Source organism: Miniopterus schreibersii, assembly GCF_964146895.1.
Source record: "Miniopterus schreibersii genome assembly, chromosome: 6".
NCBI lineage: Eukaryota > Metazoa > Chordata > Mammalia > Chiroptera > Miniopteridae > Miniopterus > Miniopterus schreibersii.
In genome coordinates, this window is record NC_138107.1 from 35,132,788 (window position 1) to 35,160,131 (window position 27,344).

The window sequence follows — 27,344 nt, forward strand, 5'->3', positions numbered from 1 at the left end:
AGAATAATTATCAAATGAGTGGTTTGTTTATATTCTGTTTTGGGGAAGGGGGTATATGTTTTAGAAGAATCTGTATTTGTAGATGTATGAAAATTAGTTTATGATTTTATAAAATATTTTGGAATTAAACAAAATAATTTCACTAGGCTCATTACTGATACAAGGTCAGTGTAAACTTTAATAACAGCAATTATGGTGGAAGCTTTTGTTAAGTAAACAATTACCCTTGTCTAGAAAAGTGAACATTTGGGCACAGAATGACTAATTGTTTTTCCAGTTATACCAGAACTGCATTTGAATTCAAGCTTACTAATTGGGTATCAAGGACGACACTGATCAATGCAATGGTTAAACTAATAAAATTGGGTAGGAGAGCACAAAATTAGGAATTATGTGGTTCCAAGATTCATTTCTTCCCATCAAATAAATTGTGGTGTAATAGCATAGCTGAAATAGTAGTACTAGTACTAGTAGTGATAAAAACAGCTAACAATTCTTGAGCATATTCACCAGGTACTATCATACATGCTTTTCAACCATGATTCACTTTGGTCTTTAAAACAATTTTTTGAGACTGTTACTACTGACTGAATACATAATTATACACTGATTTTTTATTTTGTGTTATACACCGATTTTTTATTGTGTGAGAGGTCTGCACCCCCTAAACCTTATTTTGTTCAAGGGTCAACTGTACATTTTTCATTTTATGGACAAAGCAAGGTGCAATTACTCTGTCATTTAGCTGGCAAAGGGCAGAGCTGGATTAGCCTACAGGAGGTGGGGGCCATGTCATGTGCTTTGGCTTGCCTGGCCTTGGGTCGGTGGATCTTCCCTGCCAGCTGGTTAAAACACATGGTAACGCACAGCTGCCAATCCTTGCGGAAGTGGGCCTTTAGGATCCTGCCTTTTCAGCTGGGAGTCATGGCTTCTGCCTCTGGGCTGTCTCAGAAGGAGAGCAGCCACCAGAAAGCCTTTTTGTGACATATATTTTTATATCTATCTATCTATCTATCATCTATCTATCTATCTATCTATCTATCTATCTATCTATCATCTATCTATCATCAATCATCTATCTATCTATTTATTTAAAATATATCTTTATTGATTTCAGAGAGAGGAAAGGAGAGAGAGAGAGAGAGATAGAAACATCAATGATGAGAGAGTCATTGATCAATCCCGCAACCGGGCATGTGCCCTGACCGGGAATCAAACCCTGATTGCCTGGATCCTAGGTCGATGCTCAACCACTGAGCCACGCCTGGCCGGGCTATTTTTATATCTCTTGGGTAAATAAATAAGAGTGGATCTCCTAAGCTATATATGTTCAAATTTCTAAGACACTGTGAAACCTTTTCCAAAAATGGTTATACTATTTTACATTTCCACCGCCTATGTGTAAGAGTCCCGGTTGCTTTCACACACTTCTTAATTTTAGCACTTCTTATGGGTGTGAAGTGGTGTCTCACTGTGATTTTAATTTGTATTTCTCTAATAATAATGTTGAATACCTTTTTACACAGGGGTGGGCAAAAGTAGGTCAATTATAATAATAAATACAGTAATTATAATAAAAGAATACACATAAAACTGCAAACCTACTTTTGCCCACCTCTGTATAGTTATTGACTTTTTATAGCCTTTTAAATGACATATATTTATGTGTTCTGAGCATTTTTTAGTTGGGTTGTTTGTCTTTTTAAAAAATGATTTGTAGAAGTTCTTTATAAAGTTGTATCCAAGTCCTTTGTCAGATGTAGAGAGTGAACATTTCCTTCCAGTTCATTGTTTTGCTTTTTATTTTCTTAATGTCTTTTGATGACATCACTTAGCCGACTTAACTTTGATGGTTAATCTATCAATGTTTCTCTAATGATTAATGCTTTTTATGACTTGGATAAATAATCTTTTCTGTCCCATAGCTCATCTTGTTTTTTTCTAGTTTTAGTTTTTACATTTAGATCTATGATTCAGCTAGATTTAATTTTGGAGTAAGATTAAAATAGATGGCAGGGCTCATTTTCCCCCCCCTATATTTAACTAAGTGTTTTAGCACTATTTGTTGAAAAACTTTAGTTTCCCAATTGCCATAAAGCCTTTGTCGAAAATGAGTTGACTGTAAAAATGTGGATCTAGTTCTAAACTTTGTTTTGTTTCATTGCTCTACCTTTATTGTAATACCATATTGTCTTGATTGCTTTGTCTGTATTTTGCGTTGCAGTTAAGCAATGTGATTTTTCTGGCTTTGTTCTTTTTCAAGATTATTTTGGCTATGCTAGTTTTTTACAATTTCAGTATAAAATTTAGAATTTATCAAGGTCTACAAATAAAGTTGATTGGAATTTTCATTAGGATTGTGTGTGTAGGTCAATTTGAGGAGAATTAAGATCTTAATAATATTAAGTCTTCCAATCCATGAACACAGTATATCTCTCAATTTATTTAGTTCTTTAATTTATTCGACAGTGCTTCGTAGTTTTCAAGGTGAAAGTCTTTCACATCTACTATTAAATGTATTCCTAATTATTTTGCTTTTTAAATTTTTTAACTTAAATGGATTTTTTGTAGACATAATAGGTTTTTACGTATTGACTTTGTGTCCTGAGTCTTAGCTAAATTCACTCATGAATTCTCGTAGTTGTTTGTTTTAAGATTCCTTAGGGTTTTCTATAGACATCCAAGCTATATATTAATAGGTAGAATTTTTTCTTCTTTTTTTCCAGTCTAGCTTTTTATTTATTTCTGTTTTTCACTACCTAGTAAAGTATTTAATAGAAATAAGAAGAGTGGATATTTTTGTTGTGTTTCCAGTCTTAGGGGTAAAGTGTTTAATGTTTCATCATTAAGTATAATGTTTCCTGTGGATTTTTGTAGATCTTTATCACAGTTAGTATATTCCCTTCTATTTTTTTTTTTGTTTATTTATGAAGAGGTTTCTTTAAATCATGAATCACTGAATTTTTCAAATGTTTTTTACAAAACTATTAAGATAATCATGTTGACTTTTTTAAGAACTTATTCTGCTACTATGTAGAATTACAGTGATTGAATTTTGAATGTTAAACCAATCCTGCTTTCTTGGAAAAACTCTGCTTGGTGATGATTTTTAGAAATTGCAGTGTTTGATTTACTAGTATTGTGTAAATGATTTTTGAATTTGTGTTTACTACACATTGGTTTATACTTTTTTTTCCCCCCTTGCAGTATTTTGTAAATTTTGGTGTCAGGGTTATACCAATATACATATCGAATTTATAAAACAAATTGTGATGATTCTCCTTTCTTTGCTTTTTACAAAAAGTTTTTGAGGTTTGTTTTACCCTCCCTGCTTTATAGTTTTAAATTTGTATAAACTTGGTACAATTTCTTTTTTTATTGTTTACTAGAATCCAATAGTGAAACCCTATGGAAATGGAAGTTTTGCATGGCTGTGGTTTTTAATAAATATCTAATTTCTTTAGTAGATATAGGGCTACTCAGAATTTTTGTCTTTTTTATGAAGTGTTGGTCAGTATATTTTTTCAAGAAATGTATTCATTTCATCATAAGTTCTCAAATTTATTAGCATAGATCATAATTTTGCCTTATTACTTTTTTTTTTTTTAAACTATATCTTTATTCATTTCAGAGAGAGGACAGGAGAGGGAGAGAGAGAGATAGAAACATCAATGATGAGAGAGTCATTGATCGAGCCCGCAACCCGGGCATGTGCCCTGACCGGGAATCGAACCCCGATCACCTGGATCCTAGGTTGACGCTCAATCGCTGAGCCACGCCCGGCAGCGTGCCTTATTACTTTTTTTAAAAGCAGGAGGATATATAGTGAAATCTTTCCTGTTTTTCCTCATCTTGTTACAATTGCTGTTATATCTCTTTATTTTATTTTATTATTTGGTAAGTCCTTCTAGACATTTATCAATTTTATTAATCTTTAAAAAAAGTTTGGCTTTTAAATTTTCTTAATTGTTTGCTTCTTATTGAATTGCATTCTAATTATATCTCTGATAGTCTTCTACTTCCTCTGGTTTTTATTTATTATTCTTTTTCTAATTTTCTAAGGTGGAAATGTAGGTCATTGAATTTAAACCTTTTATAAAATAAGTATTTGAAGCTATAATTTTTCCTTTACAAGTTTTTTGCTTTCCCCTTCAAATTTTATTATGTTGTGTTCTTACTATCAAAAAATACTCTAGTTACATTTATAATTTTTTCTTTGTCCCTATTTTATTTAGAAATGGATTATTCGTTTTCTAAATATTTGAGGGATTTTTCTAGACATTTCTAATAGTTTTTCTTGTGGTTAGAGAACCTAGTGTTTCTCAGCATATGATCTGTCTTGTTGAATGTCCCATATGAAGTTGAATATGTATGCATCTTCTATCTATAAGGTGTAATGTTCTATAAATGCCAGTTAGTTCAAGGTGGTTGGTTATACTTTTCAAATATTTTATTTATTTATTTATTTATTTATTTATTTATTTATTTTTATTTCTTTTTAAATATATCTTTATTGATTTCAGAGAGAGGAAGGGAGAGGGGGAGAGAGAGATAGAAACATCAATGATGAGAGAGTCATTGGATCGAGCCCACAACCCGGGTATGTGCCCTGACCGGGAATCGAACCCTGATCGCCTGGATCCCAGGTCGACGCTCAACCGCTGAGCCACGCCCGGCCAGGCTCAAATATTTTATATTATCATCATTATTATTCCAGGTCTAGTTATTCTATCAATAATTGAAAGAAGTGTGTTAAAATTTTCACATATGATTGTGTGTTTTCTACCTCTCCCTAAGTTCTTTCAATTTTTGCTTCATATTTTTGGAAATTCTGTAATTGCTATTATGTGCATACACATTAAGAATTGTTAATCTTCCTGATTAATTGACCTTTTTATCATTATGAAATGCTTCTCAATATCTCTGGTAATATTTTTTTTTGTCATAGTTTCCTTTGTCTTCTACTAATAAAGCCAACCCAAATTTCTTATGTTTACTGTGTTTGCATTTTTTTATTTTCAACTCATGTTTGTCTAAAAATAGTTAATTACCTTAACCTATGTATTTGCAATTTAGCCCTTCAGGCACAAATCAAATAACTTAGGTAGACCATCTAGGTAAAAGCTCTCTTTTAAGATAAATTGCCAGATATATGTGTAAATTAATGATATTTATTTTCTCAGTAAATTTTTTCTTAATAGTTCAGTAAAATTTGTAAGGGGATAAAATCCACATTTTATGATTTTCTTATAGTTATTGAAAGGACAAATAGATTTAGACTCAGACCATAAGTTAAAGATCTGAATTTCTTTTATAGCATGAGTTACTTTGTGAAATGCCTATGGTTTTAAACAAATGAGTTTAATTGATTACCCTGGAGTAAAACTGAACCACTGATGTAGCTAAGCCTTGTTCCTATTAAACAATAGGAGTATTCTGTTTATAAGATGAAATAGATGGATGATATTTTCAGTAAAAGACCACTTTTATAGTCACAAGATAGCATGATAAAAAAGGTTCTAGAAATTCTTAATACAGTTGTTGTTACTTAAAAAAAAATAAAAAAGATGGCTGTGCAGCTTCAGGTCTGCCTATACTTTCCATGTGCACCAAGGTTCAGGACTGCCCATGGTGTCATCATGAGGCCAGTTGTTGGCTATCATGAATTTGTTTGGGTTGGTAATCTCAAGTTGGTCAGATGTAAATTTTGAGGAGGAAAGCAAGTTCTCATGGGTGGAACAAATGGGGAATTGGAAAGTTTGGTATAGTTGCCTGGGGAAGGTAGATGACAGGTGTTAGGCCACAGGATTGCTATCATTTTTTACCTTAAATAGATCCTGTTACATGGGTAGAGGTAGGTATTGGTTCCAATGGTGGGAGGACAGGTAGGGACTAATTCCTGCTCTGGATGCCCTCACCTGGTACCCAGGGACATGTACCTTATGCTGTATTTTGTTGCCCAGGAGGGTGCCATACAGGCCATTTGGACTGGCTTGCAGCTTTTTCTGGTATTCCTTAGTTGGTTAGGGGTTGTAGTGCTACCTATCAGGGGGTAGGTAGCATGGAGCCTGTGAATTGACACGTTCTTGATGGAGAAGAGCTTTTAATTGATACAGGATGCAACTTCTGAAAGATGAATCTGTCACTGTCTGACTTCGGAGGATATACAGTCATAGAACTAAGTTGAAATTCTGGGCAGGAGCAGGTGGGAACAGATAGTCATAAAGGATCAGTCCTGAGTAATGACTTACTTACAACAAAGGCTCTGTGTGTGTGTGTGTGTGTGTGTGTGTGTGTGTGTGTGGTTTGGAGCAAGTTGAGGAGCTGAATATAAAAATGCAAAGCAAAGTGTTCAATATTTGTGAAACAATGCCTCTCTTTTAATAGGCTATTTTAGGCTAGAAAAAGTAGAACTCTCATCTGTTTTTTAAATGAAAATCTAAGTAGAAAGTAAAAAACTATTAGACTTACTTATAAAATGAAGCCCTCTGATAAGCTATAAAGCATTGTCCGTTGCTTGTGGTGATCTCCTTCATGAGATTTAAGTGAGTGAGACAGATGAGAATTAGAGCACTTTTTCAGAGTTAAAAATGAGCCTTAAAGAAAATGTGTGTGGGGCTGCTTGTGCTTTCTTGAGCTCATATCTTAAATGTACACAAAAGTGAAGTCTAAGACAGCGTTACATAATAGTAGCTGCAAAACAAATCTCATTTTCTAATGTGTCATTCACAAAATAGGACGTCTTATGATGGGGCCATGTACCTTTTCCAGAGGACTCTGTGCCTCGCCTATTCCCCTCTTTAGTCTTGTTTTTCTGGAAGCTCAGGCCCTGACTTACTGGTTCCCAGAAGATAGCTTTTCTCTTTCCTGGGATTGGCTGAACCCCTCTTGATGGCCTCTTCTGGGTGTTTCTTTGCTTTCTGGCTTCATTCTATAATCTTCCCCATTTTATAACATGTAACCTTTTCCATTTCCAAAGTATAGCCTCATAAAGATTTCAGGTTTGTAGAGTGTGTGGATTTGAGTTGGGTGGATTATCAGACATTTTTGTATGCCCTAAAGAACAATGTGCTTGTGTTGGTGATGAGGATTATGTCCACATCAGTGTGTGAAATACCAGTGGTGTAACTAGGGAACACCTATCATTCTTCCAGATGATTTTTTAAAATATGTGTTAATAGTAGGTATCAGGTTTCCTTTCCTTCTATTGGACTTACATGGTGGGAAATGGTTGCTGCCTGTACTATATACACATGAGTCTGCATTTCTGAATCATCGTGCTTTTTGCTGATTTATAAAATGTATTTGATGCATTTTTTCCTGTATGAAATTGTGCAGTAGTTACTTGCTAGAATCCAGAGAAAATCTTTCCTATTTCAAAAGAAGCATATAGGAATCAAAAGGTGAGGGGTGGGAGTTTTCATAAAAAGAAAACAGTGTTAAGAGACTCTGTAGAGTCTACAGTATAGACAGTTAAAATCTGTGATAACTCTTTCAAAAAGAGGAAAATGATAGCTAATTGGCCTGTTTTGATGGAAACGAAACAGAAGGAAAAAATAAAGCAAGCATCCTTTTCTTTACTAGCCTATTGACATATACAGATTTTCTTTGCTGAAATGGCTTTTAAAGGCCCCCTCAGTAATTCAAGTGTAGAGTTTTGAAATCTTAAGTAACTCCTGTTTTTTTAAAATTCTCACCCAAACATATTTTTTCCATTGCTTTTCAGAGAGAGTGGAAAGGAAAGAGAGAGAGAGAGAAAAAAAAAAAAAACTGGGCAAACATCGATTGGTTGCCTTCTGAAGGCCCCCAACCAGGGCCAGGGATCAAGCCTGCAACCGAGGTATGTGCCCTTGGCCGGAATCAAACCCCGGACCCTTCAGTCCGCAGTCTGATGCCCTAAGCACTGAGCCAAACCAGCCAGGGCAACTCCTGATTTTTTAATGTAAAATTTCACATGATGTTAGTCTGCTGAGCACCTCACAGTACCGTATGTATGGAAACTAAAACAATAATTGGGGGATTTGTCAGCTTGATCTAATCCAAAAATTGTGTTAGACTACTGTCCAAACATTACTGAAACTAATTATTTAAAAAGTCTTGTAATATCTTGCTTTGCTGCCGGAGCTTTGCTGTGTCCCAGACCGATACTTGATAAATACACAATCCACCATCATGGTACTTGGGGACTTCCTCCTGTACTCAGACTCTGTCCTTATTATATTTATCTCTGTGATTTATGTAATGTTCATCGAGTGTTCTTCAGCTTCTTGCTTTCCTGAGAAGGCAATTACTGTATTTATTGTGGGTTCACAATGAGATGAAATCTGGCTTTCTCCCTCATAGTTTACCAACTCTGACCTAAACCTGTGTATGAACTAGATTTCATCTTTCTTGTAGTTTCTGTAGTCAGGAATTGTTTTGGTGAAAATCTGAAGTTGTACTGTAGAAAGGCATACGTTTAGAGGGAGGATATTCATTGGAAGTCAAGAAAGGATGCATCAGAAAGTAGAGAGAGATGTTACTTTCAGATTAACTAATTAAATTCATCTCCTAATCCATTGTCCCTGGTTGCCATTCTCCCTAGTATGTAATTGACAAAGATTTACTGATGAGAGCCAGGATTAAAAGCTGGCCAAGCAGCTATCTGTGACTGCATGACCTGTATTGATATATTCACTCACTCACTCACTCACTCACTCACTCACTCACTCACTCACTCACTCACTCACTCTTTAACTCCTTTAAGTACTTAGTAGAGTGCTCACTATATGCCAGTCAGTGCTTGTGCATTGGAGATGCAGTGGCTAGTAGCTTGCTGCTTGGTCATATTGGAAAGTTTTTGTATCCCGCTCCAAAATACATTGTGTGTTTTGAATTAGTGGAAGGAACACCAAACACATCTGAGTGAAGGGGCATGCAACTATGTGTGGACGTGGAAAGGTCTGAAAGCCACAGGCTTAGTGGACTTTGGGGAAAACTGACCAGGAAGGGAGATTAGAGAACCTGGGAGACAAAATTCTCATTCGATTGACTGCTCAATTTTGAAAGTACTTTGTTGATAGTTTAAAATTTCTGAGTATGTTTAATGTACTATTACTTCACTCCCAACCCCTTTCCCCTCTCCCAAACTATTGTTGGACTGATGGTGTGTTTTATAGTTAAAGATGTCTCAGAATTGAGGACTTGAACTCCACAGGCTGGAGCTAATTAACACAACCACAAAATGATTGGTGTAGAGCTCTGAGGCTTTATTCAAAATCTGTCTTCATTTTTCCTATATTTTCTACTTCGAAAAATAGAATAGGAAATATTTCTGTAGGATTAGTATTAAGACATTTTTAGGTCTTATATGTTTTATAAGGTTTATTGTGGGAAACATGGAAACTACAGAAAAGTATAAACATGGAAATAAAATCGGACTTCCTCAATTCATAGTCAATGTATTATTTGTATTTTGGTGAATAACTTTAGCCTTCCTCCTTCTTTCTCTTCTTTCTCTTCCTTCTCTTCCTTCTCTCCATTCCTTCCATCCCACCTATCTCTAAATCTATCAATATTTAATCTGTAGTTTTTTTCCCCCTCAAATGTCCAATTTTACTGCTTTTACAAAAGCCTATATTTTACTCTGCAGTTAACATGTGAGAAATATTTTTCCATACTTTTAAATATTTTCAAAAACATTTTAAATTGAATAGTATAATAGGTTATAATTTAATTAATGAATCTATTGTTAGATGTTCAAGCTGGTGACAGGTTTTGTTTTGGGTTTTGGTGGGATTTTTTGGTAATTATAAATAATCCTATAAGATTATCTATGGGCATAATGTTTTGTATGTCGCTCTGGCCATTTCTTTAAGATAAAATCCTAAGTTAAAATGTTAGAGTTCGTATTGCTGGGCCAAAGGGGAATAAATATTTGAAGGTGTATGATACATATTAGGAAAATATTCTCCTGAATGGTTATCTAACTTAAACTTCCACCAGTTTTATATAGGAGTGATCTGGGGCTCTTTACTTATAGAATTTTCATCAGTGATCTTGGAGATGAACTAATTTTATAATTCAGGATTATAATTCAAAACAGTTTTGACAGTTAAGAGAATTGGTTAGTTGATGGCAAATTAAAGCTCAGTGGAGAAAAATGATGGTAGAAGAAAAAGGACAGATAAATATTGCCAAAATACTGTTTGCAGAGTAGCTGTTTATGCATGCATTGCCTGAAGGAGAACCCAGGGATCCAAGGGAATGTAACTAGAATTTCAAAGCCCTATGGGGGACTTTGGTATGGTAAGATCTATTCTCAGATGCAAAGAAAAATAAAGCCCATTTGAACTACTACTCTATTCTAAAAAGACTGTTAAAATTTTGTATTTTCAGCTATTAAAAATTCAAGGACACTAAATATCTTCTTGGGGAAGATTCATTAAAATGTACATTTTAATTATTTACCATAATTATTTGAGCATAAATTGAATTTTTAAAAGGTTTTTAAATATATGGTGACAGAAGATGATTTGCCTTTGGGTCATGGGCACACAATGCTATCTACAGATCATGCATTATAGAAATATACACTTGAAACCTATATAATCTTATTAACCAATGTGACCGCAATAAATTTAATTTTAAAAAAGGAAAACAAAGGAGAAATTTAAAAAAAGGTTTTCTGCAAGTTACTACTGATCTTTCCTAAATTAAACAGAGAATATATTTAGGAAGCTCATCCTTTTTTTTCCACAAAATTTTGGGAGAAATAGAATTATCTTTACCTTGCAAATGGCACATCAAGAGGATAGGAACCACAGAGACCCCAAATAACCAAAGCAGTCTTCAGAAAGAAGAACGAAGTTGGAGGTATCACGCTACTCGATATCAAATTAATTAAAACAGCAGCGTACTGACATAAAAACAGACATATGGATCAATGGAACAGAATAGAAAGGAGGCAAGAATATACAATGGGGTAAAGATAGTCTCTTCAATAAATGGTGCTGGGAAAAGGGAACATACTCATGCCAAAGAATGAAACTGAATCACTTTCTTACACCCTATACAACAATAAACTAAAAATGGATTAAAGACTTAAATGTAAGATCTGAAACCATGAAACTTCTAGAATACATAGGCAGTAAAATCTTTAACATCACTCAGTAATATATATGTAGTCTTTGGATATATCTCCTCATGCAAGGGAAACAAACAAAAAAACACAGATGGACTGCATCAAACTAAAGAGTTTTGCACAGTGAAGAAACCATTAGCAAAATAAAAAGACAACCTACTGAGTAGGAGAAGACATTTGGAAATGACACATCCAATAAGGGATTAATATCCAAAATGTACAAAGAACTCATACTACTTAACACCAAAAAAATAGATTTAAAAATGGTAGAAGACCTGGATAGACGTTTCTCCAAAGAGATCATACAGATGGCCAGTAGACATATGAAAAGATGCTCAACATTGCTAATCATCAGGGAAATGCAAATTAAAACCACAATGAGATATCACCTCACACCTGAGGATGTAGAGAAAAGGGAATACTTGTACACTCTTGGTGGGATTGTAAATTGCTGCAGCCACCATGGAAAACAGTATGGAAGGCCCTCAAAAATACAGGGTTGGGCAAAAGTAGGTTTACAGTTGTGAGTATAGAAAACAGAGTTTATTCTTGTATTATTATTTATTAATTGTATTATTTTCCATATGAACAACTGTAAACCAACTTTTGCCCCACCCTGTAAAAAACTAGAACTACCATATGATTCAGCAATTCTTCTGGGTAGTTACCAAAGAAATCCAGTTCGAAAAGAATGTGCACCCCTATGTTCATTGCAGCATTATTTACAATAGCCAAGATATGGAAGCAACCAAAGTGCCCATTGATAAATGAATGGATACAGAAGGCATGGTACATTATATAATGGAATATTAGCCATAAAAAATAATGGAATGTTGACATTTGCAACTACATGGATGCACCTAGAAGGTATTATGCTAAATGAAATAAGCCAGATAGAGAAAGGCAGATACTAGGCAATTTCACTGATATGTGAAATCTAAAAAAAATAAATGAACAAAGAAGATAGAAACAAACTCATAGATACAGAGAACATTTTGATGGTTGCCAGATGGGAGGGGGATTAGGGGTTGGGTGAAAAAGGAGAAGGATTAAGATTTACAGATTGCCAGTTATAAAAACAGTTACAGGGTTGAAAAGCATAGACAATATGGTCAATATTGTAATAACCATGTATGGTGTCAGGCACTAGACTCATCTGGGTGATCACTTTGTAAGGTATATAAATGTCTAACCACTATTCTGTACACCTGAAATTAATACAATATTGTATGTCAACTATAATTGAAAAATTTTTAAAAAGTTATAAAAAAGTCTCAGTTTTCTACCCCAGATTTACTGAATTAGAATTTTAGGGGGGATGGAAATCTATATTTCTATCTCTATATCTATATCTATATCTCTATCTCTATATCTATATCTAGATCTATAATATTTATATTTTTCTATATATGTGGTATATAGAGAGAGATATATATATCTGAGATTCTGATATATGCCATTTGTTAGAAACCACTAAATGAATTAATGTATATGTTTTCTACCCCAGGAATTTGTCAAATTGTTTGAGCTTATTGTTTTGATTATTAATAATATGCATGTGTATACATTTTTCTTTTGCATATTTTTTCATAGTGTTTTCAGTTCCTGAGAAATATTTTTCTGTTACTTGGTGTGAAGTAGTATTATAAATTTATTAATTAGTGTTACTTTATAAAATCAGTTGTGAGCAAATGCAGTGCAAAAGTTAAAAGGCACTTCTATAACTTATTTTCTTATTGCACCATAGAGACGAAAGCCAAGATGGATAATCAAGAATGGTATCTGAAAACTGCAAAACTGGCTCTGGCCTTGGCAATTATCCGCTCAAAACCACCAGGCAGAAGCAGCAGAGAGTACACAGAGCACCTTGCGAGGGTGGTGTCTGGGCAGGAGTCGGAGTGGAGGTCAAAGGTTGAAACCTTGGAAGCTGAAGTTCTGCAATTACGTCAAAAACTTCTTCTGAGCAGGATTTGCTCCGGATTGTTTAAGAGTGGTGAGTGTATGAAATTGTCTTTTGATAGTACATCCGTCTGTTTTATTTGTGCTTCACAATTATTTAGGAATTGTTTAGTTTCCTAAAACTAGACTTCTTTCCCTATAAAGATTTTTTACTTCTAGCCATGTATTAAAGCTTTACCGCCCCTTCCTAGTGAATGGGCTACATTAGACAATGGGTTGAATTTAGAAAATGAAATAGATATGAAGGCAGTAATGTTTTAAGCTTACAGATAAATTAATTTTAAAATCACATTGTTCAATCTTATTGTTATATGTTGCTTTTATATTAAATAATTCATCTAGCAGTCATATATCAAGTTCCAGCTGTGGACCAGGCATGAGGTGGGTCATGAGGAGCCAAAAACATAGGAGGAGGTGCCATCCGTGCCATTAGTTTCCAACTATTCTAGCAGGGAAAACAGACCTATAAATAATTAACCCAGTTGTGACAAATGGGATAATAGGAGTACTAGTCAAGTGCAGAGGAGGAGCTATTCATTCTGCCTGGTTTCTAGGAGGCTTCTTGTGTCTGGCCACTAGTCAGTGATGGTCACAGTATGCACCAGGATGCAGGAGCGTGAGCAAAGGCACAGCAGTGGAAGACACATGTCCCATTCAGGATACTGCCAGCATTACATTTCAGAGTGACCAGAACACCAGAAGGTAGAGATGTGATCAGGGAGAAGGGAAGAGAGTGAATTGGGACCAGGTTCAGAGGGCCTTGAATGTCAGCCTAGGGACTATTTTACTGTATTTCCTATCAGTAAGTTGACCATTTACTTTATGGTCTCTGTAGGACCCTTATGAGAGTGAAAGAAGGGGACCATTCATAGTTACACTAGGACAACAGGCAAGAACCAGGACTCACTTGAACAAACTGGAACGTGTGGTCATCCCATTTATCAGGAAACATAGAACTTTTCTGATGCATAGGATTGACCCTCATATTGGGATTGGGAAACATAATTCCGGTGATTTTTAAAAAAAACAACAAAAAAGTAAATTAGATCATGTTACCCCTTTGTGGAAAACCCCTCTCTAAATTCCAGCCTGCTTCACATTAGATACAGATTTGTGATCATTGACCAGGATGCTGTGGGTGATTTCACCTCCATTCACCTCCCACCTTATCTCGTACAACCTCCCCCTTGTAAACGGTGGGCCTCCTTCCAGCCCGCAGAGGCTCTTCGTGCCTCTGACCTTTGCTATGCTCTTCTCTTTGACTCTCTTTGTGGCTGGCCTCTTCCCTTCCTGGAAGTCTTATTCTAAATGAAACCTTCTAAGTGTCTACTCTTTGTACATTGCACCCCCCACACCAGTTATTCTTTAACCAAACAACCCCTGTGGACTATTTGTTTACTTAGTTGCTGCCTAATCTCCTGAACAGAAGCCCAAGTTCGCTGAGGAGTATAGGTCTTTGATTGCTAGGCACACTCTACTAAACTCCCGCCCCAAAGGCTGACACACAGAAGGTGCTCAACAAATACTTGTCAGCTGGAAGCGGAGCATAGAGGACGTTTTGGCTGTAGCAGTGTTTGGAAGCAAGGAGACAAGTTTTAAAAGCATTTACCAAAGCCAATATGAAGAATGATGAGTTGTACTAGATCTATGATGGTAAGAACTAAAAGGAGGTCAGACAGATTTCATGGTTTCAGAGTAGACACTTCAGACATTTGTGAAAGATTTCAGAGAGTCTTTAAGGGAGATAGAGGCATTTAGGATAATTGAGTTTTCCAATCCTGGTATTGAATTGATTGTGGTGCTTTGAATCCAGGTAGTGAACACAGAAATAAACTTTTATAATAAAAAGTTGAGTGAGATTTGCCTGAGTATAGTCTGACCCCTGAATATACAGGGATTATCTAGAAGGAAGGTGGAAGTATATGGTCCTAAAATTAAAAAGGGATGAGTGGGCTGGAAATGGAGATGCAAATTTAAGATTCATTGACATATAAGTAATAGTTGAAGGTATAGCTGGAGATGAGATAGGGAGAACAGAGCTTGGAGCTGGGGGTACTGTGGGTTCCAACATTCCAGGGTGGGCAGAGGAAAAGGAGCCGTGGAAAAGAATGTGACTGTCAATTAGGAATACGCTTTTAGTGCACACATGGTAGCTATGGTAGTAGTGTACTCACTAACTTTAGTTTTGGGGATATCAGGAAAGCTCACTAACCTGATACCCAGATGTTACTAAAATCTCACTGTGTGAGTGAAAAATAGTGTTATATGATTTATAGCCACATTTTAGTCTCTAGAGTCTTTCTAGGTAATGGTACCCAGTGAATGGCAAACATAATCAGTTTTCTTAATTTTTTTCTGTAAAGTTATATGATTGATATAATGCACACATATAAAAACTCTAGTAATCTTAAAGTGTGACTATCATAAACATCTGTGATACCAGAACTGCTGTTTAGCCCAGCTGGTGCAGCTCAGCAGTTGAGCATCAACCAATGGTCCAGGAGATTGCGATTCAATTCCTGGTCAGGGCATGTGCCCTGGTTGCAGGCTCGATCCCCAGTCTAGGGTGTGCAGGAGGCAGCAGATCAATGACTCTCTCATCATTGATGTTTCTCTCTCTCTCTCTCCCTCTCCCTTCCTCTCTTTCTGAAATCAATAAAGATATATTTCAAAACAAAGCAAAAACTGTTGTTTATGGTGAAGGGTCTGTATATAACACTGAAATAGATGTATTTTTTTGTTTGGAATAAAGTATGTCTCACAGTAAGAGCCTAGGTGGTAACTTGTTCTTATGCTGAAAACTTTCACTTACAGCGCCTGTGAGAGAAAATTTCAAATATCGTACAATTAAAATCAGTTTTACTCACAGCAGGAATTGCAGGTAAAGTGCTTCATCATAGATGTTTGGAAGTAATTGGTCTCTCCATCTGTTAACTTAAACTTGAAAAATGAGGAATAAATGGATAAACTCAGATAAATAGAGTCACTGTTAAAGGAGAAAGAAAAAAAACTGTAAAGGGTATTAGATTAATAGGAAAATAGAGGAGGAACACAGCTGTTATTTAAAGCTGTAGAATTTGAAAGGCTTATATGGCTTGCTCTAAGAAAACGTGATACCTGAAAATCAGAACTGTATTATAGATGTATTTATATTATTAAATATTTATTTCTGGAATTTTCAGGGTTGCTGTACATATACAACTGTTTTTGAGTGTTTAGACAGCAGGCCCTCGAGAAATGTTGAATGGAATAATTCTTGACATAATGAGAGGCTGTGGAACTTAATTTCTAGCATCAACTGCCCGTTGAAGCAACTGAGCAACCCAGAATGAAATAAAGCAGAGTTGAAATGTCAAAATACAAATAAGGAAGTATTATATAATTTTTAAAGCATTTTAGGAACTCAGCCATTTATTTTAATTTGTTTTTCTAAATTTTAGTTTTGTTTAAAATATTACAGATGTCCTTTTTTTCTCCCCAGTGACCGATTCCACTCCTTCCCGTCCCCCTCCTTGGTCCCTCTCCCCACCATTGTCCGTGTGCTTGGGTTGTGCATATGTGCATATAAATTCTTTGATTAATCTCTCCCCCTCCACCCATGTGCCCTCCTCCATCCCTCTGACATTCGTCAGTCTGATCTATGCTTCCATGTCATTGAATCTATTCTGTTCATCAGTTTATTAAGTTCTTTAGATTCCACGTATAAACGAGATCATGTGATGTTTGTCTTTCTCTGCCTGGCTTATTTCACTCAGCATAATTTTCTCCAGGTCTATCCAGACTGTCCCAAAGGGTATGAGATTCTTCTTCTTTACAGCTGCGTAGTATTCCATGGTGTATATGTCCCACAGATTTTCTACCCACTCATCTACTGATGGGCACTTGGTCTATTTCTAGATCTTAGCTATTTTAAACTGTGCTGCTGTGAACATCAGGGTACATATATTCTTTCTGATGAATGTTACAGGATTCTTAGGATACATTCCTAGGAGTGGAATCACTGGGTCAAAAGGGAGCTCCATTTTTAATTTTTTGAGGAACCTCCATACTGTTTTCCATAGTGGCTGCACCAGTCTACATTCCCACCAGCAGTGTACTAGGGTTCCCCTTTCTCCACACCCTCACCAGCACATGTTGTTTGTGGATTTGTTGATGGTAGCCATTCTTACAGGTGTGAAGTGATACCTCATTGTGGTTTTAACTTGCATCTCTCTGATGATTAGCGACGTCGAGCATTTTTCTCATGTGTCTCTTGGCCATCTGTATGTCCTCTTTGGAGAAGTGTCTGTTCAGGTCCTTTGCCCATTTCTTAATTGGGTTGTTTGTCTTCCTCTTGCTGAGTAGTATGAGTTCTTTGTACACTTTGGAAATTAGCCCCTTATCAGATACATCCTTGGCAAATATGTTTTCCCAGACCATGGGGTTCCTTTGTATTTTGAGGCTGTTTTCTTTTGCTGTGCAGAAGCTTTTTAGTTTGATGTAGTCCCATATGTTTATTTTTTCTTTTGTTTCTCTTGCCCTAGGAGATGTATCAGTGAGAATTCCACTACGTGGGATGTCTGTGACTTTACTGCCTATGTTTTCTTCCAGGATTTTTATGGTTTTGTGACTTACATTTAAGCCTTTTATCCATTTTGAGTTTATTTTTGTATATGGTGAAAGTTGGTGGTCTAGTTTCATTTTTTTGCATGTGTCTGTCCAATTTTCCCAGCACCACTTATTGAAGAGACTGTCTTTACTCCATTGGATACTCTTGCCTCCTTTGTTAAATATTAACTGACCATAATGGCGTGGGTCTATTTCTGGGGTCTCTGTTCTGTTCCATTGATCTATATGCCTGTTGTTGTACCAATACCAGGCCGTTTTGATTACAATGGCTTTGTAATACAGTTTGAAATCTGGTAATGCAGCTGGGACCACGGCAGCACCCGGAGAGTGGGCAGTGGCTGGGCTATAGCTTCTTAAAGAGAAACATACTTCTTTATATTCTTCTTTAACATACTTCTTTAAACATACTTCTCTGACTAGACTGTACAGAGACAGGATAAATATAACTTTCTTAGAATTATGCCACATTTTTATTTTACTTAAATGCTCAGTAGTGGGAACAAGGAAGGAAGGAAGGAGGGAAGGAGGGAGGGGGAAAAGTAAAAGGAGGGAGAGAGAAAGGGAAGGGGAGAGAGAGAAAGGGAGAGAAAGAGGGAGGGAAGAAGGCTCAAAGAAGCCCAGACATTTCTCAGAACCCTTGTGGTAATGCATGGCAGACACAGTTAGTTGTCTACTCTGTAGCTTTTTTCGTCTTTACTAAAGCACTCCAGTTTTCTGTGGCAGAAATGTGTTCATGTTCACTGGGTTAATCCATGAACACCTTAGACTTGTTTTTTGGTTTTCTTTCTTGTTTTTTAACAAATTTTTTGCCAATCCTTACCATTTCTTTAACTTTTCTTAAGCTGTGTGTTATCTGTCTTCTTGATACCCACACATATAATTAATTGTCCAAATCTAGAAACATTTTTTAAACATTTAAAAATGTTTTTATTAACTTTAGAGAGAGGAAAAGGGAGAGGGATAGAGAGAAACATCCATCGGCTGCCTCCTGCATGCCCCCTACTGGGGATTGAGCCTGCAGCCTGAGCATGTGCTCTGACTGAGAATCGAACCAGTGACCTCTTGGTTCATAGGATGATGCTCAGCCGCTGAGCCGCTCTGGCCAGGCTGGACTTGCTTTGTCAGTATTGCTCTAAGATTGGACAGCAGCCAATGTAAGGTAGAAAGCAATCTTACGAGCTTTTGATAAAGATTTTCTTTTTTGTATAAAGAGACCGAGTTTCATGAAATAGAGCTAAAATTTTTTTCACCTCAATCCTGTTTCCTGTATGAGACACTGACACACAAAGATATGATGCCTGGAACTGTGGAAGCTGTTTTGCAACTGTGAGGCTGTATTGAAAATTAATGCCAAACATGCTAAGGATGGAGGAGGGTGAGAAGAACCTGGGCCCTTCCTTACATTGCCGAGCAGTCAAAGAAACTCTAGGTTTACTTTATTAGGAATTTTTAGAAAGGTTAAGTAGTGGTTTAAGCCATTGTTATCCATGTATTCCTTTCCTTGTACCTGAGCACATCCTAACTTATAGAGCGGGGAGCAGGGAGGGTTGTGAATAAATCAGAGCAACACTAATTTTTCTCCCAAGAATCTTCTTGATCTATAGGGGAGAAGGTGAGAGAGACAACTATGTTCTTTAATCTAGAACAATTTCTTAAAGATGGCTTCATAATGTTGGCAAGGACTTCATCTAGGTCTCAGTAGTTGGGTGAGCAAGACCCAGGGCATAGAGACTGGCCAGGAAGGTGTTAGTGACTATTCTTTAATGTTGACTAGGGATTGAAGGGGCATGGTGACAGGAGCAGTGCCTTGTTGAGTGTGTGTGGCGGGGCAGGCAGGCAGGGGGAATCTGGAGATTGCTGTTATACTTGTACAGTAATTTGGCATTCACAGGAGGGAAGTAGATGGATGAAGTGTCAGGTATGTGCTTTTCCCCCTACAATGTTATGTACTCAGTGTGTCTTTATAAATGATAGATAGGCTGCTGGAGGAGTAACTGGCTAGAGTAAAGGGAAAGTAAGAGAAAATGAAATGAACTCATTGCTTTGCATGTTTATTTGTGAAGTTCATTGAATACAGAGCACACATATAGCGTGTGGAGGTGGTGGGCAGAGCAGTATAGTTAGTTTAGGTTGAATTTAGCTTATCTAAGTTTAGGGTCCTGTGAGACAACCTATCCGACCAGAGGCTTTAGGAGCATCCCTACCCTTCTAGCTGAAAATACTTATGGTTGTTTGGCCATCCTTTGTTGTCTGTCCCCTTTGAGTGCTGTACACCCTGAAGACTGAATCCTCAGGGTTGCACTGCCTGCCCTAGACCCTGCTTCTCAGCTTATGTAAGTCTGGATTTAAGAAAAGGTTTTTGGCTACAACGGTGTTGACCAAGGGTTGGAACAGTGGCTGGATATCCCAGCTGCCCATGTACACCTCTTTAGACCCAGCACGGACCTTGTCTTTCTCTCCTGATAGCGGCGACTTTTCTGGTCCAGGCCACTCAGCCTCCATCCCATCTGTTTATTGTCACCTTGTCTCAGACCATGTCCTGAGGAGACAAAGCAAAAACCTGACTTAACAGCCCAGAATTATATGTTGGAGCACTCACAGTTTTACAGATACTGAAAGACCCTGGAAAATGAATGCATAAGCATTTCCTTCTTAGTTTTGACATAGCTCTTCTCATATAAATTGTCAAATATAATGATAGAAGTTTACTTAAAATTTCAGTTGATTTAAAACACACATGCATAATGTACATAAACATTGGAGACTGTGCCCTTGATTTAATATTGGTTCTAATGAAAGGCTCCCAGACAAACAGACTCAAAGATGCAGAGAACAGACTGATGGTTGCCATAGGGGAGAGGGGTTGGGTGGCTGGGTGAAAAAGGTGAAGGGATTAAACAGTACAAATTGGTCATTACAAAGTAGTCATGGGGATAAAGTGCAGCATAGGGAATATAGTCAATAACATAATAACTATAGTGCCAGGCTGATACTGGAAATATTGGGAGGATCACTTTGTAAAGTATATGATTATCTAAACACTATGCTGTACATCTGAAACTAATACAAAATAATATTGAATGTCAACTGTAATTGAAACTAAAATTCAAAAAAAGAGGCTCCAAAATGATTTAATGTGCATGGAGAATTGTACATTAGATATGCTTTACTCATTATATAAAAATTGAATTAATCTTTTAGAGATTATCAACATACAAAGAAATTAAAGTTAAGGTTAAAAAATTCAGAATATTTTTAAATGGCTTTAATAGTGACAAGGCAATAATTTAGAAATGTAAATATCATAGTTATTATAACAAGAGCTGACTCTGGTACGCATGGTGTGTGGAAATGGGGCATAAGAAGGGCCAGATCAATGCTGGAGTAGGTACCCGGCCTGCAGGACTCCAGGAGCTCTGGAGGCTGGGCCTAGTTGAGGGCAGCGGTGCAGCCTGCAGTATGCAGTGTTCAGATGGAAATCTTCAGTCCTCCCAAATCTCTTCCCTGTACCCAGCTCTGACTCTCATTGCACAATACAGCCATCTTCCTTGCCTAGGCTGGGTTTTAGGAAAGTATGTATCTTGAATGCCCAGGTCATTCCCTGGATAGGTTGACTGTACTGTCTGTGTATCTCTGGATTCTCTCTGTTTCTCTCTGTTCGCTTATCCCTTTTACCCTCTCACCCTCCATCCATCATTACTTTCCTCCTCCCTTCCTAATAAGCACCTATATGTGCCATGATAGAGGATTCTGAATATGTCATATTTTCCGCTATAAGCTGTGCAGTTGTATGAGACAGTCCCCTGTTTATTTCAGGGAAAACATCCTTTTTCTTATATATATTTAAAGTAATTTAAAAGACATCTTGTAAGGAAATTTTTGGATAGGAAATGCAGTATACTGTATACTAGAAATCAGTAGAAAGCCTTAAGTTCTACTTAAACTATACTATTATACCAATCCTTAAGGAGTATATAAAGTAATATAACTAAAAAGAAATATACTGCTATAAATGAATGCCAGCATGTTATAGGCAATAAGACAAAACACATTTACTCAGAAATAAAGTTTTTATCATGCACTTGGAACTGTGCATACTTGGAACTGGCTAAACTCGCTGACCTTGATGTAGAGTGAATGTGAATGAACTCCTAAATGGAATATGGAGACGGAGCACATGTATCAGTAACTGGTACAAAGCCAGCAGTGCCGGGAGTGAACTGTGTAGGGAGGTCTACTGTGTATGGGCCCCACGACAGTTCTTCTGTGATTTGTGTGATAGCACTCATTATAAGGTTGGCATTACACTTCTTATACTGCAGGTAAATGTGGTCTTTTCAGTTGAATCTCCTGTTTTGGAAACATGTGACTTTCAAAATTTACATTGCTCATAGACATTTCTTAGAGTTAGTGTGAAAATGAAATCCGTCAGAGTGCCTTCGTTGTGTGCTCTGCTGGAGACACAGGTGCTGAGCTGCTCTCAGCCACTGCGCGAATCCATTGTTTCAGTTATTGTATGGTAATTGTATGATAATTGTTCTTGTTTTTGGTCTCTCCCATTTCTCTTATAGTCAGAGAGAAATATTGCCTGTGTGTCTTTAATACATTCAGACTATGTCTGCCAAGTTTTGTGCTTTGAAATAAGACAGAGATTGTTTCCAGAGAAAGCTGGTTCTTTCAAAATCCTAGCTCTAAAAATTCCTCATTACTCTTGTAATTAATAAATCACATGAAGAACAAAGACTGAATTGCTTTTGTGCCCTCCCTCAGTGCTTGATTCAGTGAGACATTACACATAGTCGCTTTTCAAAGATGCTTCTTAGCTTGATATTTAAATTACCACCTCTGATTAGGCTTGTAAATATTTGTAGTGTAAATAACTCTCATGAGCTGAAGTGGGATTTTCTATGTAAAATATAATGTAATACATACATTTTATATCCATTTGATGTAACCACTTGCTGAAAAAAAATAAAGCTCCTGATCCTTCAGTGTACTTTTTATTATAATTGGAGTTTTAAAAAATATATCAATAAACCAGAATTTTGCAGAATTTTGGCATCTTTCCCTCCTTCCATTGTTATTCTAATAAGATTTCCCCCTGGGATTTAGTATAATTTGTTCATTCTTTCTGTAAATTGATATTTTTTATAGAATGACCTTATTCTTTGACCCTTTCATACAAATTAGGTGGCACTTTGCATATTTTAATACCTAATATTACTAATAATTGTGCCTTTAATAACTGAAGTTATTTCTACCTGTGTATTTTGTAAAGTGTTTGTGTCCTCATCTGATTATTTTTTATCCTGTGAACCACAAGGTGTCTCATCATATCTGTAATTTCCAAGCAGGAGTCAATCCAAAGTAGGACAAGTCCATGCTGGTGGCTGCTTTGTGTGGCATCACAGCTCTCTGTGATGTCTGAGGAGCTGGGCCCAGAGAATGATGTGCCTCAGTGATCTGTACTTTTCTAGTCCCTCTGAAACTTCTCTTTAAACAAGTGCCTTGTCCATGCACAGGCGTCTGTGGCGGTGAACACAGTGATGACAAACTTAGTTGCTCACTTGGCTTTTTTTAACAGAAAATGCTGTTAAATGTGAATCTTTTGTACCTGTGTGAAAAAGAGAAGTACCATTAATAGGATTTGCAACTGAAAATTGTTAAGTGTATTTTTATGTTTAAGCCACCTTCTGAAAGGCTTTCCCTCTGCATTGTTGATAGACATAGGCTAGAACTCCAGACAGTGGCCCTGAACCTGCCTGTGCACTAGAAGCACCTGGGGAGCTGTTAAAAATCCTGATGCCTGAGTTGCACCCCAGACTATGTCAGGATCTCAGGAGGTTGGGTTGAAGCACCAGTATTTTTTCACAATCCCTAGGTTATTCTAAAGTACAGGTAGGATTGAGAAACATTGGTTTAAGGTAGACTTTTATTTCCTATTTTCAACTCCAACGCCCTTATTAGCAGTTTTCATTACTAATCCCACCTAGCTTTAATCCCCTATTTTATTGGATTAATTTATTGGAGTATTTACTATGCTGTAGATATTTATTAGGAGGAGTAGAATACAATGATATTGGCCCTTTTGGGGAGATATATCTGACACTAATTTACTTCAGTTGCGAGCTTTGTGATCATTGATGACACTGGTGAGAGGGGATGGTCTGTGGGCAGCTGCAGGGAGGGCTGTTCAGTTGTCTATGCACATATTTGGATGTGCTGGCTGCACAGCTGAGTTTGGAGTTGGGCCCTTGGTGAGGATCTCAAGCTCATTTGTGTGAATAGTGCACTACTATAAAATGAAAACTGGCATTTTTTCCAACCTCCTTTTTTATTCTGTAAGAGTAAATAATAGTAGTAGACTGCTTCTTCCAGCCTCCAAAAGCAGTATCATAAAGCATTCTCATTTTAAAAATCAGGGAATACTCGTATTTTTGCTCTTCAGTTCTCTTGTCTACTATAGTATATAACTTATTTAACAATGTGTGGTATGCTTTTTAAAAGCATCTTTTTATGTTATTGCTATACTTACTATACTATACAGGGTCCTTGAATTACTTAGCAGCCCATGATGAGTGAAAATACCTCGTTAGAAAAGGAGGTATCATTCTTTCTTTTCATTTACATGTTGCAGGTGGCTTCCTACATTAGCTGGCTATGAAATTTTATTGGCAATATGAGATATTTTTCAGAAATCCTTATCAGTTGATGCAGAGAGATTTTCTGTTGTATAGTTTATAAGTAAATATTTACTTAAAAGGGTAGTTAAGATATATATGCTCACAACTTATAGTGCTTTAGTTAAAATTACCCTTAAACCAAGTGGCAGCTTGATCTTAATTTATTGATTCTGATCTTAATTCTGTTAACAACTTTATCAGAAATTCTCAGCTATTAAAATTATTCAGTATATTAGCTTTTAGATAGTTCTGTAGTAAATACCTTCCCCCCCCCCCAACTAACTAAAATTTCCTGTATTTACTGGAAAGTAGTAGACACTCAGGTTTTATGGCATGAATATTATGAATCTTTATGTTTACTAGAAGGCATCTTGGCAGTAAATAGATGTGATGTGATTGTAACATCCATTCTGACAGTATATTTGAATGAGGAAGAGGACAATGCCTAGAGCACCATGCTCAGTATAAAACACTTTTATATGCTGATAAATGGTCATCATCAAGGTCTAGCACCCTGTAAGTGTTTGGTGGTTAATTTAAGAATGAACAGGTATAGCCCGGCCGGGTGTGGCTCAGCGTTTGAGGTCAACCTAGGATCCAGGAGATCGCGTTTCGATTCCGGTCAGAGCACATGCCCAGGTTGCGGGCTCGATCCCCAGTGGGGGGCGTGCAGGAGGCAGCAGATAAATGACTCTGTCATCATTGATGTTTCAATCTCTCCCTTTCCCTCTCCTTTCCTCTCTCTGAAATCAGTAAAGATATATATTTTTTAAAATGAACATACATACACGAATGAAGAAAGAACTAACAGAAAAAAAAGAGGAGGTATCATTGATGGGGGGGAAGGGTTGCTGAGGACATATTCTGGACATAGAGTTTTTATTGGAAAGAGCATAGATTTTGGAATTAGATGAATCTGGGTTAAATCTCAGATCTACCAATATTTGTTAAGCTTTTTTACCTCCCATGAGAATCACTTTCTTTCTTTGTAAAATGAGGGTGCAGAGGAGGAGGAGGATCGTAACAGCAATGGTGAGGTTTAATGGGAATACTTGGCACCAAGCTTCCTGACACATAGATAATAAATAAATAAATAAATAAATAAATAAATAAATAAATAAATAAATAAATACTAGTTTCCTTCCTCCTTGGCCTTGATACTCTGATGGAAATGGTCATTGATTTCTTAATAGCAGAATAACCTTGGGTGTGTGTTTTTTTACTTGGGAATTTTTTTGTTTAGTTCTCTCTTGCAAAGTCCTGGATCTAGCTGTTTTAGCAGATTATATAAGTGGGAAAGGAAAGAACGAAGGTTTAAGGGTATGTGCGGTTTTCTCTCCAATAGTAAAACTGAATGACTGGCATCATTGCCACTTTCTCAGTTCTAGTCCAGTAACAAAAGTAGAAGATCCTCAGCCTGATTGTTTGAGTAGGAATTCAGCTGTCATCCCGTTTAATTATTTTGGGAGTTACATTAATGGAACTTGATTTTCATTCTCTACTCTGTTTCTATGTTGTTATAAAAAGTTCTAATCTGAGTTCTATTCTTCTGCTCTGATTTCTCAATTATGTAATTTTCAGTGTTCTCCTTCCACAAAAAAAAAACACTATGATGTTTCTCTCTTCTATAAAATATCATTTCTCCTATTTCAGGAGTAAGTTCCCTGTAAGTTATCTGCCACCCTTTTTTGCCTATGCAATTTTCCTCACAGTTAAGATCATGTTTTAAACAGTGCATAGCTTTCTATTATGAACCCATGCTTTCTTTTCAGACCCGTATCCCGCTCCCTACACACCTCTGCCTTCCCTGTGTTCCTGCTACACCTTCTCCCAGTCATTGCCCACACCCGAGCCTCTGGTTGCTGTTCTTTCCTGATGTGAAAGACCTCCCTAATGAAAGTTTTGTGATCCCTTGACACTACTACATGAAATCTTTCTCCCTTTCTCCAGTTTGAACTAATTTCTTTGTATTCTTAGAGCATATCACCTGCCCCTCTATGTTTGACAATAATGCCTTTTGACCTCTAGTAGAGTTAGCTATCGGCTTGTCCTTTTCTTAGTTCGTTGATAGTAGGAAGCCATACCTCGTTTACCATTCAAGCCCTTTTAACCCTTATTCTGGTGCCTTTACATTATAGCACTGCATGAGTATAAGCTCTGAAATCCTCTATTCTGGCAAAGGAGAATGTATTTTGTTTGGCTTATTTTCTCTGAAAAATGTCTGATAATTTCATTTTTTAACGGTAAGCGATTATGTTTCCTCTTTTGGTCAAGTTTATTTAATTTCCTAGACCACTGATTTTTACAATGACTGAAGGATGAATCAACTGTAGCACTGAAGCTATGCTGTAGTTTTTTATATTCGTCCTTGCAAGTTGTGAAAACCAGAACCCCCTAAGAAAGGACTTTTCAGGAATTTAACAATAGTAAAATCAGTGGTAATGAGCTCTGCTTGATTAGCAATAAGGTGTGTGCTCACAGAAAATTGACTTTGAGTTCTCCGTCCTTTTTACTACTCACAAGAATATATTTTAATCATAACTCACTTGTAATGACTGACTAACCTCTCTCTGGCTATACCCCTTTTATTTTTTGGAATTAAGAATATTTTTACTTTGTCTCCTTATGCTAGAGAAGAGACTCTACAGAATTAAGTATATGACTTTCGGCCATAGCCTTGTTTTCTGACAGAGTGGTCATTGGAGCTTTATTGGCAGACAGACTATACTTTTAAGAAAAAGAATGTTAGCTGTGGAAGTGCACACATCTCCAAACTGTGACATGTGAGTGATTCTTGGTCTTCGTAGCAAGCCTGTAATTAGTTCATATACTTAAATCATCTGATTAGTTATTATGTCACCCTTCAAATGTTTTATTCCAGGGTGAAATGAAAGGCATCTAATTCTGAGATTCAAAATTGGCCAATTACAGTATTTTTCTATTTTTGAATTGTCACTCAGTCAAGGGGTATT

General features: G+C 36.6%; 1 protein-coding gene across 1 annotated transcript in view; it reads left to right on the forward strand.

Annotated features, from left to right (window-relative positions):
- The window catches only part of MEI4 (meiotic double-stranded break formation protein 4), a gene marked incomplete at its 3' end in the record, with an annotated part of 127,904 nt that overhangs the window by 13,526 nt on the left and 87,034 nt on the right, over positions 1-27,344 (forward strand). Inside the window, exon 2 of the mRNA XM_081140655.1 lies at positions 12,870-13,115. Within this exon, the coding sequence (XP_080996781.1) occupies positions 12,884-13,115 (232 nt within the window). The 5' untranslated portion in view covers positions 12,870-12,883. The remainder of the gene's footprint in view (positions 1-12,869; positions 13,116-27,344) is intronic.